Source organism: Barbus barbus (assembly GCF_936440315.1).
Source record: "Barbus barbus genome assembly, chromosome: 9".
In the NCBI taxonomy this organism is placed as follows: Eukaryota; Metazoa; Chordata; class Actinopteri; order Cypriniformes; family Cyprinidae; genus Barbus; species Barbus barbus.
Genome location: NC_136737.1, coordinates 29,746,899 through 29,774,514, shown reverse-complemented (window position 1 = coordinate 29,774,514; position 27,616 = coordinate 29,746,899). Strand labels below are relative to the sequence as shown.

The 27,616-nt window shown below is 39.3% G+C and overlaps 1 protein-coding gene across 2 annotated transcripts in view; it reads right to left on the bottom strand.

The window, feature by feature from the left end:
- Positions 1–2,983: 2,983 nt before the first annotated feature.
- The window catches only part of LOC306874667 (NLR family CARD domain-containing protein 3-like), a 35,121-nt gene continuing 10,488 nt past the window's right edge, over positions 2,984–27,616 (bottom strand). For both annotated transcript variants that reach the window (XM_079424872.1, XM_079424871.1), the window contains exons 7-10: positions 26,911–26,997; positions 15,851–16,024; positions 4,855–5,028; positions 2,984–4,770 (exon numbers count right to left, since the gene is read on the bottom strand). In XM_079424872.1, the coding sequence (XP_079280998.1) occupies positions 4,764–4,770; positions 4,855–5,028; positions 15,851–16,024; positions 26,911–26,997 (442 nt within the window). In that variant the 3' untranslated portion in view covers positions 2,984–4,763. The remainder of the gene's footprint in view (positions 4,771–4,854; positions 5,029–15,850; positions 16,025–26,910; positions 26,998–27,616) is intronic.

The window sequence follows — 27,616 nt, the reverse complement described above, 5'->3', positions numbered from 1 at the left end:
TGAATTTGAACAAAGTTAATTAGTACAAATATTAATGATTTCTTTGGTAAAAAAAATACAAATACAATTTTGTAACCAATTTGCCAATTAAGATTTTTTTTTTCCAGTATGCAATATCCTGATGACAATTTAAGAGAATGAATCAAATACTTTAGTTCAGGAAGGTATTAATAGAATTCACATACTAGGCTTGAATCTGTAAAGCATCTCGCCAATCTTTTAACTTCACTCTCATGGAAATGTTCCATGAAGAACTGGGTTTTAAATTCATATTACAGGATGTGGTTTGGGTCATTTGGACAAAATGCATCATGTGTAACATGAATTCTTTGGGCAAAGAGGAAAGGGAATAACATACTGATATTCTAAATATTGGGATGATGCTTTCTCTTACAAACAAGTCAAGCATGTCAAAAGTGATTTTATTAAACCCTAAGAGATACGCTGGTTTTCTATATAATCACCAACAGCTATGATCATGTAATACAGCATTATTTAAAACTGTTAATAACCTATAATAACAGAATCATACTTGAAAACTGAATAACTGAAAACTGATAATAGCAGACAATAACTGAAACTAACTTCATTCAAAATCCAGAATATGCATATTTTTTATAAAAAAATGACACTCATGGTCATTATAACAAGCTCAAATCTGCATTGATTTGACTGTAATGAATACAAAAGGGCTTTTGAGACCACTGATTGCTTCAGACTTATGATGACAATTTAAGAGAATGAATCAAATACTTTAGTTCAGGAAGGTATTAATATAAATCACATACTAGGCTTGAATCTGTAAAGCATCTCACCAATCTTTTAACTTCACTCTCATGGAAATGTTCCACGAAGAACTGGGTTTTAAATTCATATTACAGGATGTGGTTTGGGTCATTTGGACAAAATGCATCATGTTTAACACATGAATTATTTGGGCAAAGAGGAAAGGGAATAACATACTGATATTCTAAATATTGGGATGATGCTTTCTCTTACAAACAAGTCAAGCATGTCAAAAGTGATTTTATTAAACCCTAAGAGATACGCTGGTTTTCTATATAATCACCAACAGCTATGATCATGTAATGCAGCATTATTTAAAACTGTTAATAACCGATAATAACAGAATCATACTTGAAAACTGAATAACTGATAATAGCAGACAATAACTGTGAATAACGTCATTCAAAATCCAGAATATGCATCTTTTTGAATAAAAAAATGACACTCATGGTCATTATAACAAGCTCAAATTTGCATTGATTTGACTGTAATGAATACAAAAGGGCTTTTGAGACCACTGATTGCTTCAGACTTAAAACGCTTCCATGCAATTAACACAGGCTTTTTAAAAAAACATGCTCCATCCTCATTTTAAAACCAAAATAAGGCACATTTTCATTAGATATATGCAAAGTTGTACTTAAATGATATTAATGCACTATGATGAGACAAAATGGCATGTCAGAAGAAAGATATTGAAATGAGGCACTAAAACAACCCTTCCTAAATATAAAGTTGTTGATCACAGGCTCTGAAAGTCAATTTGAACATTTCCAGGCCATCTAAACTAAGCATGATCCAAACACACTGTCCTGTCTTTGCAATGCTTTAACTTTAGTGGGTGTGTTTATATGACACCCAAAACATGCTGATTACTTGTGATTTTATGTGTATATAAACCAAACTAAACACACAAGAAATGCACCTATATAAAGCTCTCTGACATATGTTTCCAAATATTTCGTTTTTCAGCATCACAACATTGCATGAATCTGATTTGTTGTGACCCGCTTTACGAAACATGTACATTAATCCGGTCAACTATTGATGTTTTCTGTGTTCATACAGACACTTGCCAACATAATTGTCCACACAATGAACATATTAATGTTTCCATGTGTCATAACACAGCACCATCGCAACACTGAATGCACGAGTTTTGTTTTGACCTCCTTCAGCATAACATGCTCAAGTTAAAGCCCATGTTGCACAGAAGAGCATGCAAGCAACGAAATGCATTAGTGTCCTGAAGCTTTATTTACACACATGAACAATAGCATTAGGTTTGATGTACCTCGGAACACAGCTCGGAGATGAGCGGTCAATCTCCCACGTTGCAAATAAATTCATAGGCACAGGCATGATGGGACCCAAACCCGCCGCACCCGAGCCCGAGCCCCCAGCTCCGGACATGGCTGATCCTCCGGGCGCAGCGGCGGCGGGTGCGGGAGCGGGTGCACCGAGCCCCGGGTTCATGAAGGCGGCCCGGACCCCTCCTCTCTCCACAGCCGCGGCCATCACCGAACCGAAGCTCAAGCTGGACTGCGATGGTCGAGGACCTCACTGCTCATGCACACGGTTCGGACGGCTTTCATCTCTCACATACACAGATTTGCGATGTTCAGAGGCGGAGCTTCGCTTCAGAAGAAAATGTGGAGCAGATGCGATCTGCGGTCGGTCGACAGGCGGCGCTAAATCACGGGTTCAGGAGGCCACTCGCTAACGAGTCGTTCTTTTGAGTGATTCAGTCGAACCGATTCGCGAACCGTTCGTACAGTACTGTATTGTTTATAAGAGAGAACATCTGTTTAGGAATAAACCTGTAGGGTCAGCCACATGCTTGAACTTATTACCATAAACAATGCAACATTTGACAATATAATAGGCCTATCAAGAATAAATCAGTTATTTCTTCTGCACTGGAAGCTGTCGTCAAATTCCTTGTGTGTGTAAACATAGTTGATAATAAAGCTCTTTCTGACTTCTGAAGAAAATATGGACGCTGTAGCATTTATAAGGAAAAACACAATTAGACTCTCAGACAATATTAGATCAGTGATGGAATCAAATGGTAAAACATACATTAGCATACATTCTGAAAAACATACAACATACTAATTTATAAAAGTTGAAACATAATGCTAAAAGTAGTGTAACCAGATAAATATAAATACAAAATAATGTTTTTTTTTTTTTTAAATATGAAAAAATGAAAATAAGCAAAATGTTAACATTGAAGTCTTAATTCTGAATGTTCTCTCTGTCTTCTCTGTGGTCTCATGGGTTCAGGATCATGGCCTTCATCTGTTGTGCTGTAGGTTTGGTTAAACTGTACTTGTGCGCAGTGTCTGGATAAAATAATCAGAGACGGCAGTTAACCTTTATCCTTCAATAATCAAACAACTGTGTTTTCATTTTAGAATTTAAAGACTGTCGTGTGTAAAGTGGCATAATTTGGTTATGTGTAAAGTCATGTGTAAAGTGGCATAATTTGGTTATATGTAAAGTCATGTGTAAAGTGGCATAATTTGGTTATGTGTAAAGTTATGTGTAAAGTGGCATAATTTGGTTATGTGTAAAGTCATGTGTAAAGTGGCATAATTTGGTTATGTGTAAAGTCATGTGTAAAGTGGCATAATTTGGTTATGTGTAAAGTCATGTGTAAAGTTGGCATAATTTGGTTATGTGTAAAGTCATGTGTAAAGTGGCATAATTTGGTTATGTGTAAAGTTATGTGTAAAGTGGCATAATTTACACTTGCAGCACAATGACTCATATATTTGTGCTTCATGAACAAACCCTGGCATTTTGCTTCCATGTTTGTGATAAAGTGAGATGCATCACATATCGTTTAGTTCACAGAGAAAAGTACTGAGTTGCAAATTATTGCTTAAGCTTTGACTCCCAGACAAATTACTCTTCCATTACCTGCATATTAATGCTGCAGAATGTTATTTTACTGTTAACATTCACATACTGAAGAAACTGTAGCAGGATTGTGGGAACCAGTGATATTTGTAGATATATTAATATCACTAATTTTATGTATTCATCTTTTTCAGACATGTGACTCTTTCACTCATACGCTGTATTTATGACCATCATGGGGTAAAGTGATGGGTAAACCCAAGGCCCTCTCATAGGCCCCTTATCATGTGCATGTGTGTGTTTGGCCTGTAACAGATGGTAGGGATGTAAACGATGGGTTAAGTGTGGTGTGTTTGAGCGCTAACGGTGTGTGTGCACCCACAGCTCCTTAGCAGGTAAGAAAACTGAAACAATAAGGATGTATGTAAACCAGTGCTGCTCTGTCACACAGCCTGTGCAATAAGTTGGTCATTTTATGCAATAGAGCAAAATAAGTTGATTTGTGTACAGAGTAACAACAGGTTAATTAAGGTCAACTCATATTGTAGGATGCTCTACTGCTCCTTCTGAGTCACATGCATCAATCTGCATCTAATCTCACTTTCTGACTGTCCACAAACCTAGTATTGGGAGCCCATTCATTAAATTGCACATCTTGGATGTCTTCCTGATCTAAAGCCTGAGAAACCTCAACAGCTGAAGTCCAAAGACATCAAACTCAGTCTAAGGTGAGTGATGAAAGACAGCTATTTTAATCAACTAATTTGTCCAATTCTATTCCATTTGAAATGTTATTTTCCAAAACCTGACTTGTAATCTTATCACTGCATTCCCAGAGATGCTAATGCTGTCTTTATAGTAATAGGACTGAGTCACAGTTGTAAGTCATTATTTTCACAAAGATTCTGATCTGTGATGCTTCTCAGTAGACACCAAACATGTTTGTGTTTGTTTGTTTATTTATAACATGACAGGTGAACAGGTAAAGAATAAAAAAGGAAGACATGTCCCTTCAAATACGAATAAGACAGGATATTTTCTGGATACTTGTTCTTGTTCAGGACGAGTTGTTTTGATTCACTTGTTTGGAGCTTGTGGAGTTTCCTCTGTCAAATACTGTACAATAGAGAGAAAGATAAAATACACTAAGATCTGCTTTAATACAAGATAATAAATTACATCCTTGAATCAATAACTTACTGTAGTTTCTGTAGTTTACAGTGTGGATCCTCCAGTAGAGCAGAGAGCAGCTTCACTCCTGAGTCTCCTGGATTATTACCGCTCAGATCCAGTTCTGTCAGGTGTGAGGGGTTTGATCTCAGAGCTGAACTCAGAGCAGCACAGCCTTTCTCTCCAATACTGCAGTCAATCAGCCTGCAGAGAGTGAAGAACATGAATGATCTCTGGGATTGTGTTTCAGCTTTAGGGTGAGAGTGTGTTTGTATGAGCTCTGCTTTTCTCTCTCACACCAGGATCGGTGCTATAGAGATTTTATCTTGCCAGCAGCTGAGACATTAATTTAACTCACTCTACATGATTCCTGATTGTGATGCTGAACTAGTTCATCGTTTTCACTCCTCAAACCGTTTGTAGTACTATACAGGTGATAATGTTAAAATAAGAGTAACATTATAGTATAACTATGATATATAAGTCTTGTAAGGATCACTAATCGGCTCAATGATGAAATCCAGCGGCGTGGATGAAGGTATAATGTGTGAAGGACTACTACTCCTGCTTTAATCTAACTCCAATTCTCAAGTGATCATTAAATTTAGAATGTGTTTCTAATTAGTAACTAATCACAGATATTGGTTAGTTTAAATGGAGATATTTGATTATTCTGTACATCCTATATTTATTCATCAGGGACTCGATGTTGTGTTTGAGGCTCACTCCGACCGGAGGTCATGAATCTGACGATCACAAACTCTCCAGTCTCAACTTACTCAGAGGATGCAAGGATAACCACAAAATATATATTGTGTGTTTAATAGCCTGTTTATTAGCTAGTGTTTAATAACATATTGTCACGACACAGAGCGAGAACAGATGAGGGCTGGGCCCAAGATGCAGGTGAGTGCTATTTATTACGAATAATACAAAAGCCAACACGGCAAAATAAACAAAACCAAAACATAACCTCAACAGATCTCAGAACATGACGCAGGACAAGAATCACGGGAAACAAACATACGCAATGCAACCAGACAGAACGTGGCCGACACTGAGAACTCAGCGGGGAATGGATCCACACCATCCTCCAGCCGCTAACGTGAGGAACCCTCGCTACTCACGGATCCTCCAGGTCAGGACGCTGCGATCCCTCCGTCAGAGGGGCACTGACGTGAGGAGATTTGCCCTGACGTTCTGTGAGGCAGCAGAGGGTTTGGGCTACAACGATGCGGCTCTCAAGGACTTTTTTAACCTGGCCCTGGAGGAGCCACTCGATGAGGAGTGGATGAGGGGGCTGGGCCGCTTGACTTTTGGGGAGTTTGTGGAGTTTTTGGCGCATCTCCAAGCGGCGGTGCCCACTCACAGCGCTCCCGAGGCGGCGGTGCCCGCTCACAGCGCTCCCGAGGCGGCGGTGCCCGCTCACAGCGCTCCCGAGGCGGCCGTGCCCGCTCACAGCGCTCCCGAGGCGGCCGTGCCCGCTCACAGCGCTCCCGAGGCGGCCGTGCCCGCTCACAGCGCTCCCGAGGCGGCGGTGCCCGCTCACAGCGCTCCCGAGGCGGCGGTGCCCGCTCACAGCGCTCCCGAGGCGGCGGTGCCCGCTCACAGCGCTCCCGAGGCGGCGGTGCCCGCTCTCAATCCCCTAGTGGTGGCCGAAGATGCCGCAGCGGCGCCCCGCTCCCGGAGACGGAGGAAGAGGCGGAGGAAGGCCTTCTCCGTCCCACAAGGCCAGGAGGCTACCCAGGAGCTCACTGCTGGCCAGGAGGTCGTGCCAGAGCCACCCAAGCTCCTCGCCCTGCCGGCGCCACCCAAGCTCCTCGCCCTGCCGGCGCCACCCAAGCTCCTCGCCCTGCCGGCGCCACCCAAGCTCCTCGCCCTGCCGGCGCCACCCAAGCTCCTCGCCCTGCCGGCGCCACCCAGACTCCTCGGCCTGCCGGCGCCACCCAAGCGCCTTGCCCTGCCGGCGCCACCCAGACTCCTTGCCCTGCCGGCGCCACCCGAGCGCCTTGCCCTGCCGGCGCCACACGAGCTCCTCGCCTTGCCGGCTCTACCCGAACTTCTCGCCCTGCAGGCTCCACTCGAGCTCCCTACCCTGCCAGAGGCCGTTCCTGAGCTCACTGTCTGCCCTGTCACGGCCACAGAGGCCGTTTCTGAACTGACTGTCTGCCCTGTCACGGCCACAGAGGCCGTTCGTAAACTCACTGCCTGGCTTGTCCCTCCGGCCCCACCCTGGCCGTGCGCTGGGGTTCCTGTTGGGCCGGAAACCCCCTGGTCCGTCCCTCCGGATCTGTTCTGGTCTCCTGCTCTGCCTTGGTCTGCGGGCCCCCTGCCTCTGCACGGGCCTGGCCCACCATCCCTCCCCCTGATCCGTCTCTTGCCCACCTCCCTTCTTGACATTTTGTATTTTCATTTTTCATGTTTTTGTGTCGTCTTAGTGTTGCAGATGGAGCATCTGGGAGCTGCTCCTTTGTTGGGGGGTAGTGTCACGTATCCTGTGGGTGTGCCCTGGTTGGCCACCAGATGTCACTGTCTTGTCTGAGCACATGGGGTTGTGTTGTGATTGTTCCATGTGTTCCCCGGTTGATTGTTTGACCCCGCCCTCCTTGTTATTCCCTAATTGTCTCAGTGTGTACACCTGGTTCCTCCTTGTTTGTCTCCTTTAAATGATCCTGGTGTTTGCAGTCCTGTTCGGCCACGTTGTCTAATGTGATGTGCAGTAAGTCCTGTGTGTTTCTAGATCCTGATCGTTGTATTGCTTAGTCTGCCTGTTTTTCCCCTCGGGGGAATTTATGTTGTGTTTTTGTTTCTTTTATAATTAAACCACCATTTCCCTGCACTTGAGTTCTCGCTTCATTTCACTGCACGTTTCATGACACATATCAGTTTTTGTTCCTTTACATTCACAACACATTGCTACAACTCCTGCAGCAAACCGTAACAAGAGGAAACTACAACAGATTTATGCTAACGCTAGTTTGTCTTATGATTTATTTCTCTAGACTTGGGAAGTGATTAATAAAGAGGAATCTATCTGTTCAGTTCATGAATGAGGTGTTAAATCAACCGGATCATTGAGGAGAGGAGTGCTGTATCTTTTCTAAGCGATCGAACCTACGATGTTCACACAGTTCACACATAATGTTTGTATTATATTATACAAACATTATATAAAATAAAATAAAGAAATAAAAAGGGGAAAAATAAATACACATACACTGTAAAAAAAATGCTGTAAAAAGGCCATATTCTGACAGTAACATCCTGTTTTTTCATTACAACAGCAAAATTCTGTAAAAAACAAAGAATTCTGGGTAATATTTGTTGTTTTGGAGAAAGTATCCTTCTGCAGTCCTGTGAAGTAGAGATGGTGAGATGAAGCTTCATGAAGCTTTAAGCTTTTCAGCAAGTAGTTACAAAAGGGTTCATTTCTGGAGGCTTCATTTGCTCACAATAGCACCTGGTGGCCAAAGAGTGTAAAACAAGCAGATATATTACAGACAGAGGTGGATAGTCCAGGGGTCAGAAAGTAAAAGTCCTGCCATATGTTTATTCCACCCATGAACTCAGCAGCTGATTTCACCAGAGGAGGAACCAAGTCATGCCTTTCAAGTCACAAACAAGTCTCGAGTCAAATCACAAGAACTCAAAGAGTTAAAGTTAATGAGATAATTAAGTGACTAATTAAATGATGATTGTGCATTAGTACATATTTATATTATTAATAGGGCCGGGACTTTCACGCGTTAATTTAGATTAATTAATTACACAAAAATAACGCGTAAATTGTTTTTAACGCATTTTAATCGCACTTATTTTTGCACCGCGGAACGTTTCTCACTGGATGAGTTTCGGCGGACCGAATATACTGGAGCACCAACTAGCGTTCAGACAAAAACAAACCACAGTGAACATGGACAAAGAAGCTGATGAGACCGCTTTGGTTGGCCCTGTGGATGGGAAATTTAAAAATCCATATGAAAAAAACTTACCTCTCACTGTTCTCAGGTCAAATATTTATATGCGATTAAAATGCGATTAATTTCGATTAATTAATTACAAAGCCTCTAATTAATTAGATTATTTTTTTTAATCGAGTCCCGGCCCTAATTATTAAATTACTACATAAATAAAGAATAAGAATCCAATTCAGAGATAATAAATACATAACATCAATTGGTCAAAGATGAATCTAAGAGAGAGAGGTGCAAACCTGACAGAGGAAACAGTAGCATTTATGAGTGCGGTTTACTCTGATATAAATACTCTTCAAACAGATTAAAATGTATCTGTATGTTTCATTTTCACCGGTGTGATTAGATGTTCGGTGCTAAATTCAAATCTGTGTTTGCTCAACTTCACTGTCTGGCACGGAGCCAGAGACTGCTGTGTTTTTAGCTCCAGCACTGCGCATTATAACCAATCACACATGATTCTGTTGAGCTCATGAGTACAATGACCAATAAGAGGCATTCAGATGAGTGTTTTATTCAGTGTGAGCGCTCCCTGAATGAATTCTGCTCTCTGACCATTTCTCTCATCAGAAACAACAAAGTGCAGATGTGCGTAAGATGTGAGCAAGATATTCATTTCACAATGTAAGCAACTTCAGTGATTAATGGGAGTTTTTGAGAGTGCTTGAATTAGACTAAAGTCAATGATAATGTTCTTTGATAATGTAAACGGAGAGTCTATTTACACTAATTCTCCAGCATCGTGTGATTGGCTCTGTGAAGATTATAAAAAGCTGCTATGGGGTTGAACCCGTCTTTTGCTATGGACCAGCAGCTCCAGTGGCGCAGATGATAAATCACTTATGGGAGGATTTTTGACGCGATCGACTAGACTTTTCTCCCTTTTCAAATCTCATATCACATCGTAAAGGCATTTATTTTTAATAAAAATGAAAGAAATAACCAAAAAGTTGAAAATACAGTAACGGGTAGGTAGGGTTAGGGTAGGTGTAGGGAGGGCTTTATTGTATCAATAAGGTGGCATCCATTTAATAATCTGAATTAAAATGATAATTTACTCTCAATACGTTATTATTGCATACTGGTTTATAATGTAATACAATACTGAAGTGCAGATAATTGCCACTATTTTGCAACAAGTAGAATAAATAGCAGAAAAACTATATTTTGGGCTCCTCTTCCTTATTAATAGGCCTATATAATAGTACCACCCCAGCAAACAGAAATATTTCATAATCAGTGGAAACCCTTACAGTGTTTTCTGTTCAGTTCAATTTCTGTTCAGTCAATAAAAATCGATTGTCTTCATTTGTTTGAGAATGGAGAAAGATCGTTCCATTAATAAGCTCCAGCGTCGTGGCCATATTACCACTTCAGGAGTGCATTATTTCTGTAATAATCTGAACGGACTGGAGTCACAACCACACATCAAGACATTGTTTTGATCATTTATTTCAAGACATTTGTCATGTTTCCATCCTGAAATCTCGTGTGTTTAACTAATCTCTTGCGCACCTCATAAACCTTTCATTACAATTTCCAAAACGTCATTTTAGAGCAAATAACAGAGGCTTGAGCCATTGATATGCAGGCTAACACAGTTATTAATGCAGTCTAACGCACTTAGGCTATTATTTATTCGCATTGGCCCATAGAAACCTCTATGAACACACTTGACTTGATCGCGGAGGATGAATTTAAGTTTTATTGAAAAGTGTTTATGTATTGTACACTCGTAGCACGCGCACACATTAGGATAGGTTAGATGCCTGCCTCCGGTGCGAGTCCCTATCAAGCACTTTACCGATTCAACTCCTCTCCTCTCCTCCTCTGCCTGGCTCTTTGGCCGCATCTCTCACCGCAGAGCAAGCCTGTTCTTGATAAAGCTGCTGGGAAAACGTGGGAAAAGCCGACGAGGAAGAAGTTTGGGTGAAGCAATCTTTATATAGGTGGAGCAAAATACTTCATCTCTCCGTCTATAGAGCATTGGGTGGTTTACGCTGTCAGTACAGGAGACAAACCAATGGGCCACTGGCTGCTCGTTGTCCCTGTGTGATGGTCCTTGGCAAAAACAAAAACAAAAAAACAATTCTGTCGGCCCCTTCAGTGCGTCGGCCCACCGGAAAAATGCCTGGTATGCCCAAATAACCTTCGTATTTTAATGCATTTCTTAACATAAGCATGAGTGTAATTTTTGTTCAGTGTCTGTGATATATTTATGTTTACAAGTTTTGCATTTGAATCAATAGGGACTCCGTAGCTCAGTAGTGCTGAGGAATGCTGGGATTGATCTGGTGCAGTTTTGCAGACGCAGAAAAGTAAAGCGGTCGCTTAATACAGATCCTCCGTCTCAAGCGTATTCTTTCAGTTAAGATGCACAACAGAAAACTTGGTGATGAGGATAAAGTTATGCTCTGATAATGGCACTCATTGGAAGTATAGGTGAATTTGCTCTGAAAGCAGAATCTTGTTCAGCTTACATTGAACGGCTGGAACAGTTCTTTGTGGGGAACGACGTAAGTCAGGAGACGCAGGTCACAACACTCTTGAGCGTAATGGGAGCAGCTACCTGTGGTTTACTGAGGAACTTGGTACAACCAGACAAGCCAAAGGATAAGTCTTACAAAGACATCATGGACACTTTAAAGAGTTATTTTGAACCAAAGCCGTTACTGATTGTGGAAAGATTCAGTTTTAATCTCTGCGATCAAAGAGCTGATGAGACGGTGACAGAATATGCAGCGAGTTGTGAGTTCAGGGAACGCTTGACGAGGCATTGTGTGACCGATTCGTGAGAGGAAGCTGCAACGAAGCCTGCCAGCGACGGCTGTTGTCAGAATCGAATCTGATGTTTGCACGAGTGTTTGAGATCACACTGAGCATGGAGACGGCTGAGAAAGACACGCAGCAGTTAAGAGGACATGACTCTCACTCGGCTGTTGAGCATAAAGTGAACGTTCCAGCAAAAGAGGGAAGAAGTGCTATAGATGTCATCGAAAAAATTACAGTGCTCAGGTATGACATTTCAAAGATGCAAAATGCCATAACTGCAGGAAAACTGGCCACATCAAGAGAGCCTGCAGAGGAAACATGGAAGTTGGAAAAATAAAGCCTTATACTGAGAAAAATACTAAGTATGTGGAGGCAGAGGAAGCTGAATTGCCCATGTTTACGCTGTGAAGTTATAAAACAGCAAAAAGTCATTCACAGAGACGTTTAATGTAAATGACAAGGAGATTATGATGGAAATGAATGCCGGCGCAGCCGTGAGTATCATATCTGAGAAACATTTCCAGGCAGCGTTCTCAACAGAGCCACTGGAGGACACTAGAGTCATGTTGAAAACATACACAGGAGAGATTATGCCTGTGTTGGGACAGTTTAATACTCTTCAACTGATTCAATTACACAAGACTTGGTGCCACAGAGTACATGTAAATCTGTTATTCATGGATTGGAGAAAGACTTTGGGGAAAGTAATTTTTGTAATTATTGATCTGTACATTTAATTTTGGCTTACACTTACATACTTTGTTGTTTAATGGTTTATAAGTGTATATATAAACATACATTTGTCTTGAGCACATTCAGTATAATCACTGTATTTGATCATTTACATTTTGATTCTTACAGGAATCGTTCACCCAAAAATATAAATTGTTATAATGTACTTCCCTGCATGTCGTTCTTAACCTGTATGACCTTCTTTCTTCTGTCAAACACAATAGATCATATTTTGAATATTGTTGCTACACTGTAAAAAAATATACATTTTGAAAAATTGTGGAAACTGACAAATAAATATTGGCTCAACAGATTGCTTCCCAATAATTGTCCCAAAACAAAAAAAATGCACTGTAGTAATTTTAGCTGAAGGTCTGAAGTTAAAATTAAAAATATACATTCACCGAACATATTAAATTGTGCTCAGCCAATCTATCAAGCAGAAGTGAAAAATCTGTGTTGGCCGAACAAGCTTTGCAGCAGAAAACACGTGCACACATGCGCCTGAGAGAAACCGTTACTGTAGTGAATTCAACTTCCTGTGCGCGGGAGAGCGAGAGAGCGGAGCCGATGCTGAAGGACGACAGAACATCATTTACAGACGGATTTTCTATCATTGAAGTTATGCTACGTATACTGAGTTTTGTATTTATTAAGTCATGTTTCATGTACTACATTGTATTTTTCAGAGTAACAGTGAATTCACTCCTTTACTGTGTCATGCTGGCGTTTATAACCTAGTTTAGCTCGTACTGGTCTCTCGGTAGGAGTGTGGGATATATATCGTCTGTGATAATATTGTAATTGTTGTTTTAATGATGTGGGATTTGACATTAATAAACATTTACAGTGTGTTTTTTACTGCATTATTCAGTCTTTAAAATGCATTTAGAGTGATCACATATGATATGGGGGCAGAAAATATCATTTATGTCATTTCATAATCGTTATCACACGAAGAGTGCCGTTTTCCCTCCAAAAAGCAGCATGATTACAAATATGATATTGATTTTATACAACAGTTCAATAAACAAGACGTTAATATTAAATGGACTTTTTTGCCTGTTTTTGCTCTATTTCTCCAACAAAAATCATTCCAAACACAGCCACAGCACTGTTTTGTGTCTCTGAGCAACATGCTGTGTTTTGTTCCTGAATGAATCAATCAACCGTTTAAATGATTCGGTTCAATCGCAACGACTCTCTTATTAACAATGACTTGCTGCCACCTACTGGCCGTTTTAATTTCACATTTAAATTATCTTTTCATTTTAAAATACTTGTAAATATCAGTATTCAACGTTTTATGTTTAAAACACTTTTAGACAAAAATGGTTTTACAAAGATAAAAATACCCATAAAAGGTAAAAATCTATTTAAACTTATTGGAAAAGATTAATTTCTATCACTGTTGTGAACTAACCTCACAGAATATGAAGAATATCAAAAACATTTATGAGTCAGCTGTCCACGGTAGTCCTTAATATACCAGCACAATAACACACTCAGAAAAATATTGTCTCATTATCGATAAAATACCAGAAAATATTTAGATATAATTTTGTCAATATCACACACCCCTATGTCTCAGCTACCTAAAGTTACTATTTATTGAACTAAATTATTTTTATCTCACTTTATGATGAATATATGAAATGTATGAGACACAAGGAATATGTTTCTGCTATAACTATGTTTTTGTTCCCATTAGTGTAACCCATCATTGCTAGGTCTGAGGAGAAAGGAACCACTATGAATTTCACTGAGTATTTAACAGTAGTTCTTATTGGATATATGTTTATTTCATATTAGTGTCAAATACTATTAGCTCTTAGATGTAATTTGTGAGGAGTTGCTTTATTGTAATGTAGGCTGCTAATTCTAATGTAGACTTAGTATTGACATTATGTATTTTTTTTACAGAGTACAGAGCCATTGGAGAACCACACAACTGTAAAGAAAATGGGAATTATTGAAATAGTAAGCAGCAGCAGTTGCACTTCAAGGGTCCTGTCAAGTGTGCTGAATGCCTCCGTTGTCCTGGAAGAGGAGCTGGTGCTTCACAACTTAGGAGAATTTGTAAATGCATTTATTGTATTATTTTGGATTATTGTATGCACTCATCAAAATTTGGCAACTCACAGAATTACCAAATGTTGCCATAAGTCAAATATATTAAGGTTCTGCAATAAATAAATATATTGTGGAAACTTAAATTCCTGTAGAGCTGCTTTGCAATGATTTGTATCGTAAAGAGCGCTATACAAATAAACTTGAATTGAATTGAATTGAATTGAATCCTGGAGTACAACAAGGATTTAAAGGGATAGTTTACCCCAAAATTTTAATTCTGTCATTAATTACTTACCCTCATGTCGTTCAAAACCCATGAGACCTTCGTTCATCTTCAGAAAACAAATTAAGATATTTTTGATGAAATCCGATGATTTTTATAAAACAACGGTCTTATTGATGTGGAACGACAGGAGGCATGTATTAATGACAGAATTTTAACCTCAAAGTACCTCTTATGAGTTTTTTGGCAAACATTTGACGTGTAAGATGCAGTTTCATGAGCTCAAAGTACCTCTTGTGAGAATGGTAGAGTTCATGTGAAATTACTCTAAACACTGGTTGAAGGAACCTCAGATACATTATTACTATTATTTATTAAATTATTATTATTTTATGGTGTTTTCAACATTTTTGCACGTTTGTGAATATATTATTGTATAAGGTGCAATTCATAAGCTTTGTGTATCTTATGAGAATTAAAATGCATGATTTTCTAAGGCATACTGTGTAGAAAAGTTCAATGTATTTATAATTTTAAAGTATTTTCACAATAGTGTTGTATATTTTCATTAAAAGTATTAAAATGTGGCAGTGTTTAGTGTATCATTTAGTAAGTTTTTAATTTTCTTTTGGGACAACAGGGAATAAACAGTTCAGTAAGGTTGCTTTAGCACTATACATTTACCAATACACATTTTTAAATTAGGTAAAACAAAAAATATATATGCTACTACTATTTACAATATTCATTTGGGCCAATAACTTGGTTTGGTTTGACTTCTTTTTTCCCAGCTCAACATATTTTCTCATTGAGCCAATGTTAAAAGACTGTTGCCACAATTGATCAAATTCAGTTAGCAGAAATACAATTGGTTCAATGGAAAAATGTAGATGTAATCAGTCACTAGAAAATTTGTATTATTATTATTATTATTATTATTATTATTATTAGAATAGCCTATATCTATATCAGTCACTAGAGAATTTGTTGGAGAGTTGAGGAGGTCTGACATTTTTTACAGTGTAACCAAAGTTTGGGTATTATTGCTTTCCATTGTGTGGACAAAAACATTTCTCTAAATATCTTCTCTTATGTTCAGAGAAGACAGTCATGCTGTTTTGAAATGATTTGAAGATAATTAAAGTGACGACAGAGTTTTAATTTTTGGGTGAACTATCGCTTTAACACTAAATGTTTTTGTTTGGCAGTATTTTCACACAGTTTTTGTGTTTAATAATATAATAACACTTACTGTAGTTTCTGTAGTTTACAGCGTGGATCCTCCAGTAGAGCAGAGAGCAGCTTCACTCCTGAGTCTCCTGGATTATTAACGCTCAGATTCAGTTCAGTCAGGTGTGAGGGGTTTGATCTCAGAGCTGAACTCAGAGCAGCACAGCCTTTCTCTCCAATACTGCAGTAACTCAGCCTGCAGAGAGAAAGAGAAAAACTAAAGATGAGTTAAGTTCATTCACTGTTTGTCACAGACCCATGAATGAGGTGTTAAATCGACCGGCTCATTGAGGAGAGGACTGCTGTATCTTTTCTAAGTGATCGGACCTACGATGTTCACACAGCGGACAAAAAAGCAGACAACAAAATCCCATAGACTTACAATGACGGAATGTTCATGAATTTGAATCTCAACTGACACTTTCACACACACACACAGACACACACACACACACACACACTCTCACACACACACACACTCATCAACAGAAACATACATTAGCTGAACCCTGTTTGTTTTACGTGTTATTTATAACAAACCATATTACAGATGCGTTGTCAGATTTAAGTTGAACCGCGGTCCTAGCGCGTGCCGTCCACAAACCGTTCCACCCCCACCTCATATCATCTTATTATTATTATTATTATTATTAGAATAGCCTATATCTCAATGAGTCTACTTAAAGAAAGAGAAAGAAAAGAAACTAAATAAATAATTTCTAAATGTTCTACCTCATATCATAAACACATAGAAATGTATTAGTATTCATGGCAACCCGTCAAAATAAAAGTTTGGTTTCACTTGAAGACATTGCGGCAGAAATATATTACTATTGTTCAGTAATAGGCTACTACTACTAAAATTATTAAAACCTTATTTTTAAGGAAGAATCATACAATATTTCTTCAATGTTTTAATTGTAATATTTAATCCCCTTTATTTTCCAAAAAAACAAGATTTCATTTTCATTTTCATTCATTAAAAGATAAATTAAATGAATGTTTTATGCCTTAATAAATGTAAATACACAACACAGAGTTTCTGAGGAACAAAATATAAATGTTAGAATAAATTAAACTTGTTTTTATACTTTTAAATAATTAGACAATAAAACTGAATTTGGTAACAATAAAACATAAGGTTGGAAAAAATCTAATTTAATTGGGCCCTAAACATTTATTTTTTGTTAAATAAATTGATGTTAAATTGTTTAAGTTTCATGATTTTAATTAATTAGACATACTTTGATTAGTAAAATTTAATTTGATCATTAAAAAGATATGTAATTCAGGTACTGTTAACATGATCGTTACCATCTTAAAGCCTTCGTTGGGGCAAAACAGGAGAAAGACAAATGATTATCAATGTACTTATTCACACGTATGTTATCCAGGCGTTAATCCACAAGTACTTTCTAGACAGTTTGAGCGCAGCTCCGACACGTGACCGTGACGTCTAACGTGTCAAATATTATATAATTTGTATATTATGTATAATCATTCTTTAAATGTCAACTCTGTATTTTTGCATTCCATTAATTTAAAAAAACAAACGCCTGAATACTATGGGATTTTTGCCAAACGGCTGGCGAGCGTATGCACCTTAATTCTCCTGTCAGTTTGCTTAGAGAGTAGAAAAACTGCAGTTATCACACCCCATACATGCACTCACACACACACACACACAATCACACACACACACACAATCACGCACACACACACACACACACACACACAATCACACACGCACACACACAATCACACACGCACACACAATTACACACACACACACACACACACACACAAAATTACACGCACACACACAAGCACACACAATTACACACACACAATCTCACACACACACACACACACACGCACACACACACACACACACACACAATTACACGCACACACACAATCACACACACACACACAATTACACACACACACAATCACACACACACACACACACACACACACACACACACACACACACACACACACATGGATCTCACGATCACAAACTCTCCAGTCTGAACTTATGGAGCTTTTCCGCTGCATAGTGCGGCACGGTTCAGTACAGCTCACTTCTGGTGGGTTTTCCACTGGGAACAGTACCTGGTACTTTTTTAGCACCACCTCGGCCGAGGTTTCAAGCGAGCCGTACCGTTACCAAAACATGACGTTTAAACTCTGCTGATCTCTGATTGGCCGGAGAAAATTGTCACTGATTTAAATCAGCACAGCCAGCGAAGGATCAAACGCAACTTTTGAATGAGCGCACCTTTTTTAAACAACCAAAAAAATGGCTGTTTTGTTGTCTGTTGAGGAAGTACAGATGTTCCTCTCGTTGATAGCCGAGGAGCGGATCCAGCGAGAGCGTGATGGAGAGACGCAGAATTTAAACGTTTTTCAGGAGTCACGGCAGTAGAGGCGGTGCAACTATAACGACACGTGAATAATCCCGTCCTCTCTAAAGCGGTACTAAACTGCAGTGGAAACACAAAACGAGCCGAACTGAGCCGTGTCGTGCCGTTCTGAACCGTGCCGAGCCGAGTCGTACCACGCAGTGGAAAAGAGCCATTAGTCAGAGGGTGCAAGGTTAACCTATTCTTTAAGTGACTGTCTACTGCTAATCTAGTTCTTGAGAATAAAACTCCCACACAATGATGTACAAGTACAGGGGTAGACAATAAGGGAAATTTGTGTCTTTTGAAGTTCACTGGCCCAGGTCAAAGCGTCGGGTATTGATCCCAATAATCACGAAAAAGAACAGTTTGCTTGAACAACATGAATAACATTTATTTTTTTTAAGGTAGGTTTAGTGCAAAGTGCAGCAAAACTGTGCAAAAACATGAAACAAGTGCAAATAAACCTATTGCATAGGATTCATTCTCCGTAGTCACACAGCAATTCATTATATTATGTTCATACCATAGGTTTCATACACGTTAACGTTTCTCTAACTTACTTGTCTGCATATGTGGGCATTGATCTGCAGAGCTCACAGTAAACCTCTTTTTTTTTCTTGATCGTAGCCCAGCTAGGGGTGGGCGATATGGGAAAAATATCATATCACGATTTGTTTTAGAAATATCACGATTCACGGTTTTATCACGATTCTTTGTCATGTTGGTTTTACAAGCTGTCTGAGCATTACAGCCAAACTAGAAAGACAAAGCCTTTCAAGGTAACAAAAAAGACATGGCAGATATTTAGGCCAAAGTGGGCGAAGATAAAAATCTTTGTCATCATTTTATCTCTCTTATTAAAAAATAAGAACAAAGATACACATTACAAATACACATAATATACAAATAAAACAAACAGTGCTTTATTTTCAGGTACAATAGGTGTATTTAGCAGAGCATTCAATGAAATTGAATGAACAAATATAAAAATAAAACACTAGATAGACTGATTCCTAAAGATTTTCAGTCAAGAATAGTGAGTGATTTTTCTCTTTGTGTTTTGTTGTTTTGTTAACGTTAAATGAATAGTTCCCCCAAAAATAAATATTCTGTCATCTGTCTGTCAATTCTGTCATAATGTTTTATTTTTATACCATCATTTACTCAAAAGTTGTTTTAAACCTGAATGAGTTTCTTTCTTCTGCTGAACATAAATGCTATTTTGAAGAAGGTGGAAAACCAAACAGTTGCTGGTCCTCAGTGACTTCCATAGGATTTTTCTTTCCTGCTATCAAAGTCAATGTAGACCAGCAACTGTTTGGTTACCCTCATTCTTCAAAATATCTTATTTTGGGTTCACCACAAGAAATTAATAGAGGTTTGGGACAACATGTGAGTGAGTAAATAATGACAGAAATTAAATTTTAGGGTGAACTATCCCTTTAATGACAGTCGACAGCATGTTTAGTGTCCTGTCCCTTTAAGAGCTGCACGCATCTAATATACAGGCACGCATCCGTTTCTCTCTTAACTATTTACTTTCATTTTAGAGATAACCAACTGAGTCTGTATGTAAACCTTGTGTGTTTTGACAGTATTAGCGCAAAGTTAGTTGAGTAATCAGGCGCTGTTAGAAAGGCTTTTTAGTGCTCGTGCTTCAGGTGTATCCGCTCAGAAAAAGCGCACGTCAGACCAGCGCGCGAATGAAACATTTAACCAGCAAGCCTTGTGTGCAAATAATGTACTTTTGCGATCGCGAATAAGTGCAGTGTCCTGTCAGAGTAACTCTACTGCTGTATGTCGTGTTGTACAGTATATAGAGACCAGTGGCGGCTGCTGGTCTTTCAAAGAGGGGAAGCTCATTTTCGGCCTACATCATAAAAGTTGTCCATTTATTTATACGTAAATTCTGCCATCGTGTGCAGTTTGCTAGCTGGCTAGTTCACCGCCTGGCCTACTGTATGAATGAATGAATGAACAAACAATCTAAAAAAACATTAAACTCGACGGAGGAAATGTGGGAATTAGGTTAAACTGAAACAAGGAATGTGGTGTATAATTGTGTGAAATGTATAATGAAAATTGGCCAGCAATTTCTCCAAGCAAATATCAAGAAATAGGTCGCAGCAGTTTGTCTTTTGACTACACTTGCAAAGTCCACTATGGGCCTGAGCTCGAATCAGTGTTGCCAGATTCTTTCGATGGAAAGTAGCTAAAGCCAGTTTGAAAAGTCGCTAAATGTCGCCAGATGACGTCATGCGCTAATTAGCATATTAATTACGTCATCGCGTCATATTGCCTTTTACATTTGTTTGTCTCTCTGTGCTCATACTGTATTTTAATGCAGCCAAATTCTCAATAAAACTGTTCTCCTTTATATATTTTACTGTTTATGTTGTCAGTCAACTGGATAAATATGAAATAGTGACTGAAACGCAGCCCTTTAAGAATACATAACCAGCTCTCCCTCCCAAGAAGTTAGTCTGCACAAAAATCCTAATTTATAATCGAGCCGTCGTCTGATTAAATCAAATAATACACACAAGATAAGACAAGACAATTCCTGTGCTGTGATTTCGGCTATATTTGCATGTAAAATTAGAGAAGCAACATAATATATATTTGAACTGAACGCGCTGCTCCTCTCAGCCGCTCACTGAACAGAGAAAGAGCTGCGTGCGCGCTGACCTCGCGCCGTTGTGGCAGTTCCAGCGATCACAGAGACTCGCTAAGGTTTGTCAAAGAAGTCGCTAGATTGGTCGCTAGTCACTTTTGGGGAAAAAGGTCGCTAGGGTGGTCTGAAAAGTCGCTAAATTGGCAACACAGGCTCGAATGGCTTCAGCATCAGCGACTTCTTATAGGACACAATCGCTGTCAATCAAAAGGAGATGCAGTCTTTCGACAAACCCTCCAATCATCACGCAGAAGCCCGGAGTCCAGCCCCGCCCACTCCTCCATTCACCCCCAGAGACGCTGAGCGTCCGGGGGCGGGACATAATCGCAGCATTTATCCAATGACCGTCTAGTTTTGAAGCACTGAAAAAAACTGTTCAAAGCAGCTCCATAGAAGTGAATGGACGCTGGGCTTCAACAGGCAAATACACTGATGCTACGGGAATATATGAGAAGGAAATCGAGTCACCTGCTATTTGTAGCTGATTCTGAACGAACTCGTCTTCGAGATGAACGTGTTCTAACGCATTTTTAATCAATAAAATGTTAACACAATAGTACATGTTTGACCATTAATTTTTTGACATTATAGGGGAAGCCGAGCTTCCCTTGCAGTCTTAAAGAAATCCCCACTGATAGAGACGGAGGAGCCAGAACTGTATTTGACATAATGTGTGCTGTAGCCCGATACTACGATATTTCTTCAAAAGCAGATCGTGGAGACATTTTTATCGTCCACGATCAAAAATCGTCATATCGCACACCCCTAAGCCCAGCCAATTCCAGCGGTCTCGCCAGAGATGCTCACAAGTCTCTGAGCTAGAGTCCAAGTCAAGTCTCAAGTCTTTGAGCTAGAGTCCAAGTCAAGTCTCAAGTCTTTAAGCTAGAGTCCAAGTCAAGTCTCAAGTCTCTTTATTATATTAAGTCTCTGGTTATAATAAGTGTTGCATCACGTACAGCGACCCATCCAACACTGCATAGCTATATATAAAGAATTGAAAGCATGTGATATGTTATTATGACTCCTTTATCTATTAGCATACAGTATCAGCTTTGATTTTTATATATAATCAGTGTAAACAGGCTATTGCAACATGACAAAAACACCAAGAATGCTTTACTTTTAAGTTAATATTATCTGTATTTTGCCTTGTAGCATGAGAACACAGTACAGTACAGACCAAAAATTAAGAAAGACTTAATATGGTCAAACATCACATTGTAGCTAAATGCAAAACACTATTGCAACAAACCAAACGATGTGAAATATATGAAGAGTTCAGATGCAAAAGCCATCTGAAATTTTCTTCAGAATGATCATTTTTATCAAGCTTGTATATTTAAGTTCAATAATTTCACTTAAATGGCAATGAAAATGCAACTAATCATAGTTTATAAACTACTGTAAGTCAACACATCCCAAACTCTCAAACCAGTGTAATGTTACATGATCAACAATAATCCTGTAACCTGTTTGCAGACAATGTTAATTAATGTGATGGAAGCCAGCGGCACGTAAATGATTACGTTAATCGACCACCACAAGTTTGGCAATTAACCCTTGTATAGTGTTCGGATCTGTAGGACCCGTTTTCATTTTTTATCAAGAGAAAAATTATACGATTAATTATTTTTTAAACTCAGACTCATTGGCCTTGGCTCATTTTCTGTGAAGAACATATATCTGAACACATTTTCAATGACCACACTGGTCACACACTCTCTCACACACACACACACACACACACACACTCACTCACTCACTCACTCACTTGGATATGTGGTTTACGGGACTCTCCATGGGCGTAATGGTTTTACTAATGTACCAACTGTATAATCTATCCTTAAATCCAAAGCTAACGATGAATGGCACAGCAGTCGACATGTTTGTTCGTTGTCCTCTAATGTATGGCGGCCGCGCCTAAAATAAAAAAAATTAAAAAAGTGTGGCCGCACCGCGCGCAGCAGATACGTAGTACGTCACGTGTTACATGGGCAGGTTATAGGTAACGGAGGGAGGGGAATAACAGCGAGCTCATCAGTTGTTTCCTAAAAATAAACATTGTTCACGAGTCCCGCAGCTCGAGTCCGAGTCGAGTCTGAAGTCTTTCGAGGACGAGTCTCAAGTCGAGTCTGAAGTCACTGTGTGTGCGACTTAAGTCGCACTCGAGTCCGAGTCTCAAACTCGAGTCCCCATCACTGGGTCTCGCCACTGGGGCTGAAACTTTCTCTGCCTTTTCTTTTCGTATTCCCTTTCGCTTTCCCTCAATTCCTCTGGTGATTTTCTCTTCCGTGCCTTCTCTTTTTTACCCGGCGTTTGGCCGGGTGATGGGGGTTTCAGAAACATGTAGCCTAGCTTAATAGTAGCTATTAGGGCTGTAATCAACCAAAGAAAATCTTGGTCGACTGAAGTCCTGAAACTTTCGACTAAAAATCGACTAAAAATTACATTGTGGAAAAAAAAAAAACGTACGTTACATTAATTAGATACGCACTGTGCTCAGTACTTGGTAGCCTTGTCGTCTGCCTAAATTAATTATAAATAAACAAAAAAACTAATAGGCTATTTGCAGTATATTAAATCGTTTTTGACCTAATTATTTTGCACTGAAATGAGTCTGACACACGAGTCTGTCGTCTCTGACAGCGGTGCATCAGGTGCACCTGCGCAATATCATAGCCTGTGATTTCTGAAAACAGTACTATGTTGTCAACTAGTGATATCACAAGAACTTTTGAGGAATGTGCAACATAATTTAGAAAATTATTTGTGTCATATGTTATAAGTATAACTGTCAGACACTATCATTTCAGCCGCTCTGCGCAGCTCGCACAGAGCGAGGCTGAACATAAGAGCTCAGCTTCGCGGCTGAGACACGAATAGACTTAAAGCTTTTACTCTTAATAAACACAAAAGGCGCGTCCACTTTAATAAAAAAAGAATATTTATTAAACAAAAGAGCAGAAACCAAATAAAGTGCATAACTGAAAAATAAAGCATCTTAGGCTCAAAACTAACACAAACAGTGGGCACAGCGCAATTGCGCATTCCAAATAAAAAATGGGTTTGTCTGGGGGATTCTACCGTCATTACGGATGTGTGCGCCTGCAGTTATAAAACGATTATTACACTAAAATACTGCCACACTGTCGATTTTTTTGTTGTTGACATGTTAGAATAGGACTGATGTATATTGATATGTGTTCCAAACCGCTGAGTCCACTAGCTTATTATTAAATAAATAATATTTAGCATCAAACCTTCTAAAGCCTACTTATCTGTCTCTCTTCTCCAGTGGGTTGGGCTAATCCAAAAAAATGAAAACAATGGGGGTGTTCTGAAAACAGACTGTTACCTGTGAAACAGGGGTGCTCTGAAAACACCCCCATTAGCAATTAGTGCTTTCCACCTGATGAAATGAGCGCGGCCAAACTGATGAAATGAGCGCGGCAAAAAATCGACCAATCAGAATTTTGGTCGAACCAGACCGTATCGACCAATTAATCGACTAATCGACTGGGACGTTACAGCCCTAGTAGCTATAGGTAGGTGCTGAGCAGCAGTGTGCAGTTTGCGCGCGTAACCGCGGGAGCGAGCAAGGGATCACGTAACGTGTTAGCGGTGGTTACCGAGACGATTTAACAGAAATCAAAACACAGAACCACAGGTAATTAATGTGAAATTAGACTTTTTTTAATCGAGGCATTATTTTTACTGGCCCCACCGGGCTAGTGGTTGGAGCGATCTGGTGGCCCTGACGGTTTTAAAAGTACGTCCGGGCCACCGGGCCATTTATATTGTCGACCCCAGAAATAACAATAATATTTGCAATAACATATCGATTTGTTGAATAATTAAGTAAATATACTTCCTTAATTTCCCTCTGTAAAGAAACCTCATTGCTGGCTACTCTCTGCTGTCTCAGACTACGACATCTTAGCCCTTTATCGGCCTCCGTAGCTTCTCTAAAGGGAGCGGTGAGCGGGGGACTGAGCCGTTGCTTGTAATTCACAAACTCAACCGCTACATGCTGCTAAAATCTACACACTGCACCTTTAAGTCGGCCGCCTACTGCTTGCTCAGAACAAAGTGTAGTTCTGGTCACTTCAGTACAACTTGCTAATCAGTGATAGACAGAAATCAAAAGGTCTCTGATGACGTGCTACTGCTCCATTCATCCATGAGCCTTTAGTCTGTTCTGTCCTGGACACAGATTTGAGGAAACATCAGCCTCCACATGATCTACTAGTCATTATGATTTCAGAAGAGCGAAGAATAAATAACAGTTTATTTGTCAGGTAAGAATGTATCATGTTAATTACATAATTAAAGAATAAGAAACCAATTCAGAGTCAGAGATAATAAATACATAACATTAATTGCTCAAAGATGAATCTAAGAGAGAGAGGTGCAAACCTGACAGAGGAAACAGTAGCATTTATGAGTGCTGTTTACTCTGATATAAATACTCTTAAATCAGATTAAAATCTGTATCTGTATGTTTCATTTTGTCTGATACTCATGTACTTTGTTGTTCATAGGTCTATAACGCTGCCTTCTCGTGCTATCGGAAATTTCCTATTTCCCACTTATGAAGTCGTGATTACGAGCTTGTTGTGTTCAAGTGCTTTAATGTAGGAAAGAATAAAATGTAGCATCCCATTGGTTGACAATCATATAAACATTCACCGTGCTATACATGCAGTTTTCTGACAATCCTGGGATTTCAGTCAAATACATGTTTATTTCTCTGCTTATAAAACATAAAATATGCTTTGAATGATCGTTCATATCTAGCCTATAAATACAGTACTTAAGCGACCAGACAAAGGGATGTAGTTGTTGTGAGAACAGACAGCAGCAATGGTTGTCCCCTCCACCATGTTTAAAGATTATGACCCGCCCAACTCAGAAACTCTGGAATCAAAATTATTTCTGAATTTCCCAGTAAATATGACTTGAAAGGCCGTTCACATCCAATCTCCGATTAGGAAACTCGTATTCCCGATTACTCCGACAGCACGTGAAGGAACAATAAGTGTATATACCAGGGGTGCCCACACTTTTTTGAGCGGGATCTACTTTTAAAAAATAAATAGGCCTAAATAAAAAAGCTGGTTGGGATGTATCTTTATATTGCATTAAGTTAAATTGTTATTTAAAAAAATAATAATGTTCAATAATGCCTGCATTTCCCTAAAGCAGTGGTCCTCAACCTTCTTTACTCCAAGACCCCCTCTTCTCCAAATCAATACTGCAAGCCCAAACTTTTCTATTCACTAAAACCTTTGTATTTTCATGTCATTTTTTTAAACAAAGCAAATTCAAGAAAGATTTAAGCATCCCATGAACACACTTCACAAAAATTTCACTAAAGTTGTGTTTAATATCTACAAAGTATGTAAAAGTATGTATCTCTGAACTCAGCGATCTGAAGGCAGCTCGACAGCATCAGTGAATATTTCCTCTGTCAGAACAAGCTGTTTGAGCGTCTGATGCCCGTATGTACATGAACACCACTGATCCTCACAAACTTCTCCAAAACACACGAGCATCCGTTATTAAACTCTGTGTATTCAACTAGGTGAATATCCTGAGCTGTGTTCAAGCAGAAATATGATATTATAGTGATCAGTGCACCGAGAGCACAAATACACACGGTTCGTTTGTGCATCAAATAACAGACACAACACACACCTAATGCACCATCCTGTATGTGACTGTAATCATCTTTACCTTGATGACAATCATCATCCATCAAAACTTTAGGCTACTAGTGTGACCCTGGCTTCTTTTATCCAGCCGAGATAAACATACATTAGTCTTGAGCACATTCAGTACAATCATTGTGTTTGTCATGCTGTTTGGAAATTATTTGAAGATAATTAAAGTGAAGACAGAGTTTTAATTTTTGGGTGAACTATCGCTTTAACATGAAATGTTTTTGTTTGGCAGTATTTTCACACAGTTTTTGTGTTTAATAATATAATAACTTACTGTAGTTTCTGTAGTTTACAGTGTGGATCCTCCAGAGCTGAACTCAGAGCAGACCAACCTTTCTCTGTAATCCTGCAGCAGGAAAGACTGCAGAGAAAATACAGAAAAAATAAAGATGAGTTAAGTTCATTCACTGTTTATCACAGACCCATGAATGAGGTGTTAAATCAACCGGCTCATTGAGGAGAGGAGTGCTGTATCTTTTCTAAGTGATCGGACCTACGATGTTCACACAGCAGATGAAAAAACAGACAAAAAAGTCCCATAGACTTACAATGGAGAAATGTTCATGAAAGCATAATCTAGCCGCTGCCGTTTTCAAAGCAAAACTGTGACATTTCATTCACTGACGCTCTTCAATCAGCGGCTCTAAACCCGGAAGCGCATAAACTTACTTGCCGGTGTTATGGATCAACTGGGGATCGTGTTAACTGGGGGTGTGCGCGTGCACGCTAAAATGTTTACCTGGATTTCCAGCAGATGTTAGACGGCGACAGATTCGTCACTGAGATATTCTACGGATCATAGACTAAAAAACGTTTTTCACCAGTTGTATACATTGGCATCAAGCATAATAAAGCGTTTTGATTCCGCGATGTCCGTACCTGTGTATGTCCCGCGGTTTTTGGGAAGTTTACCATGCTCCGGAGTCACGCTCACAATCACGCCCACTTTAACATGGGACATTAGTTTCAATGGATGATCA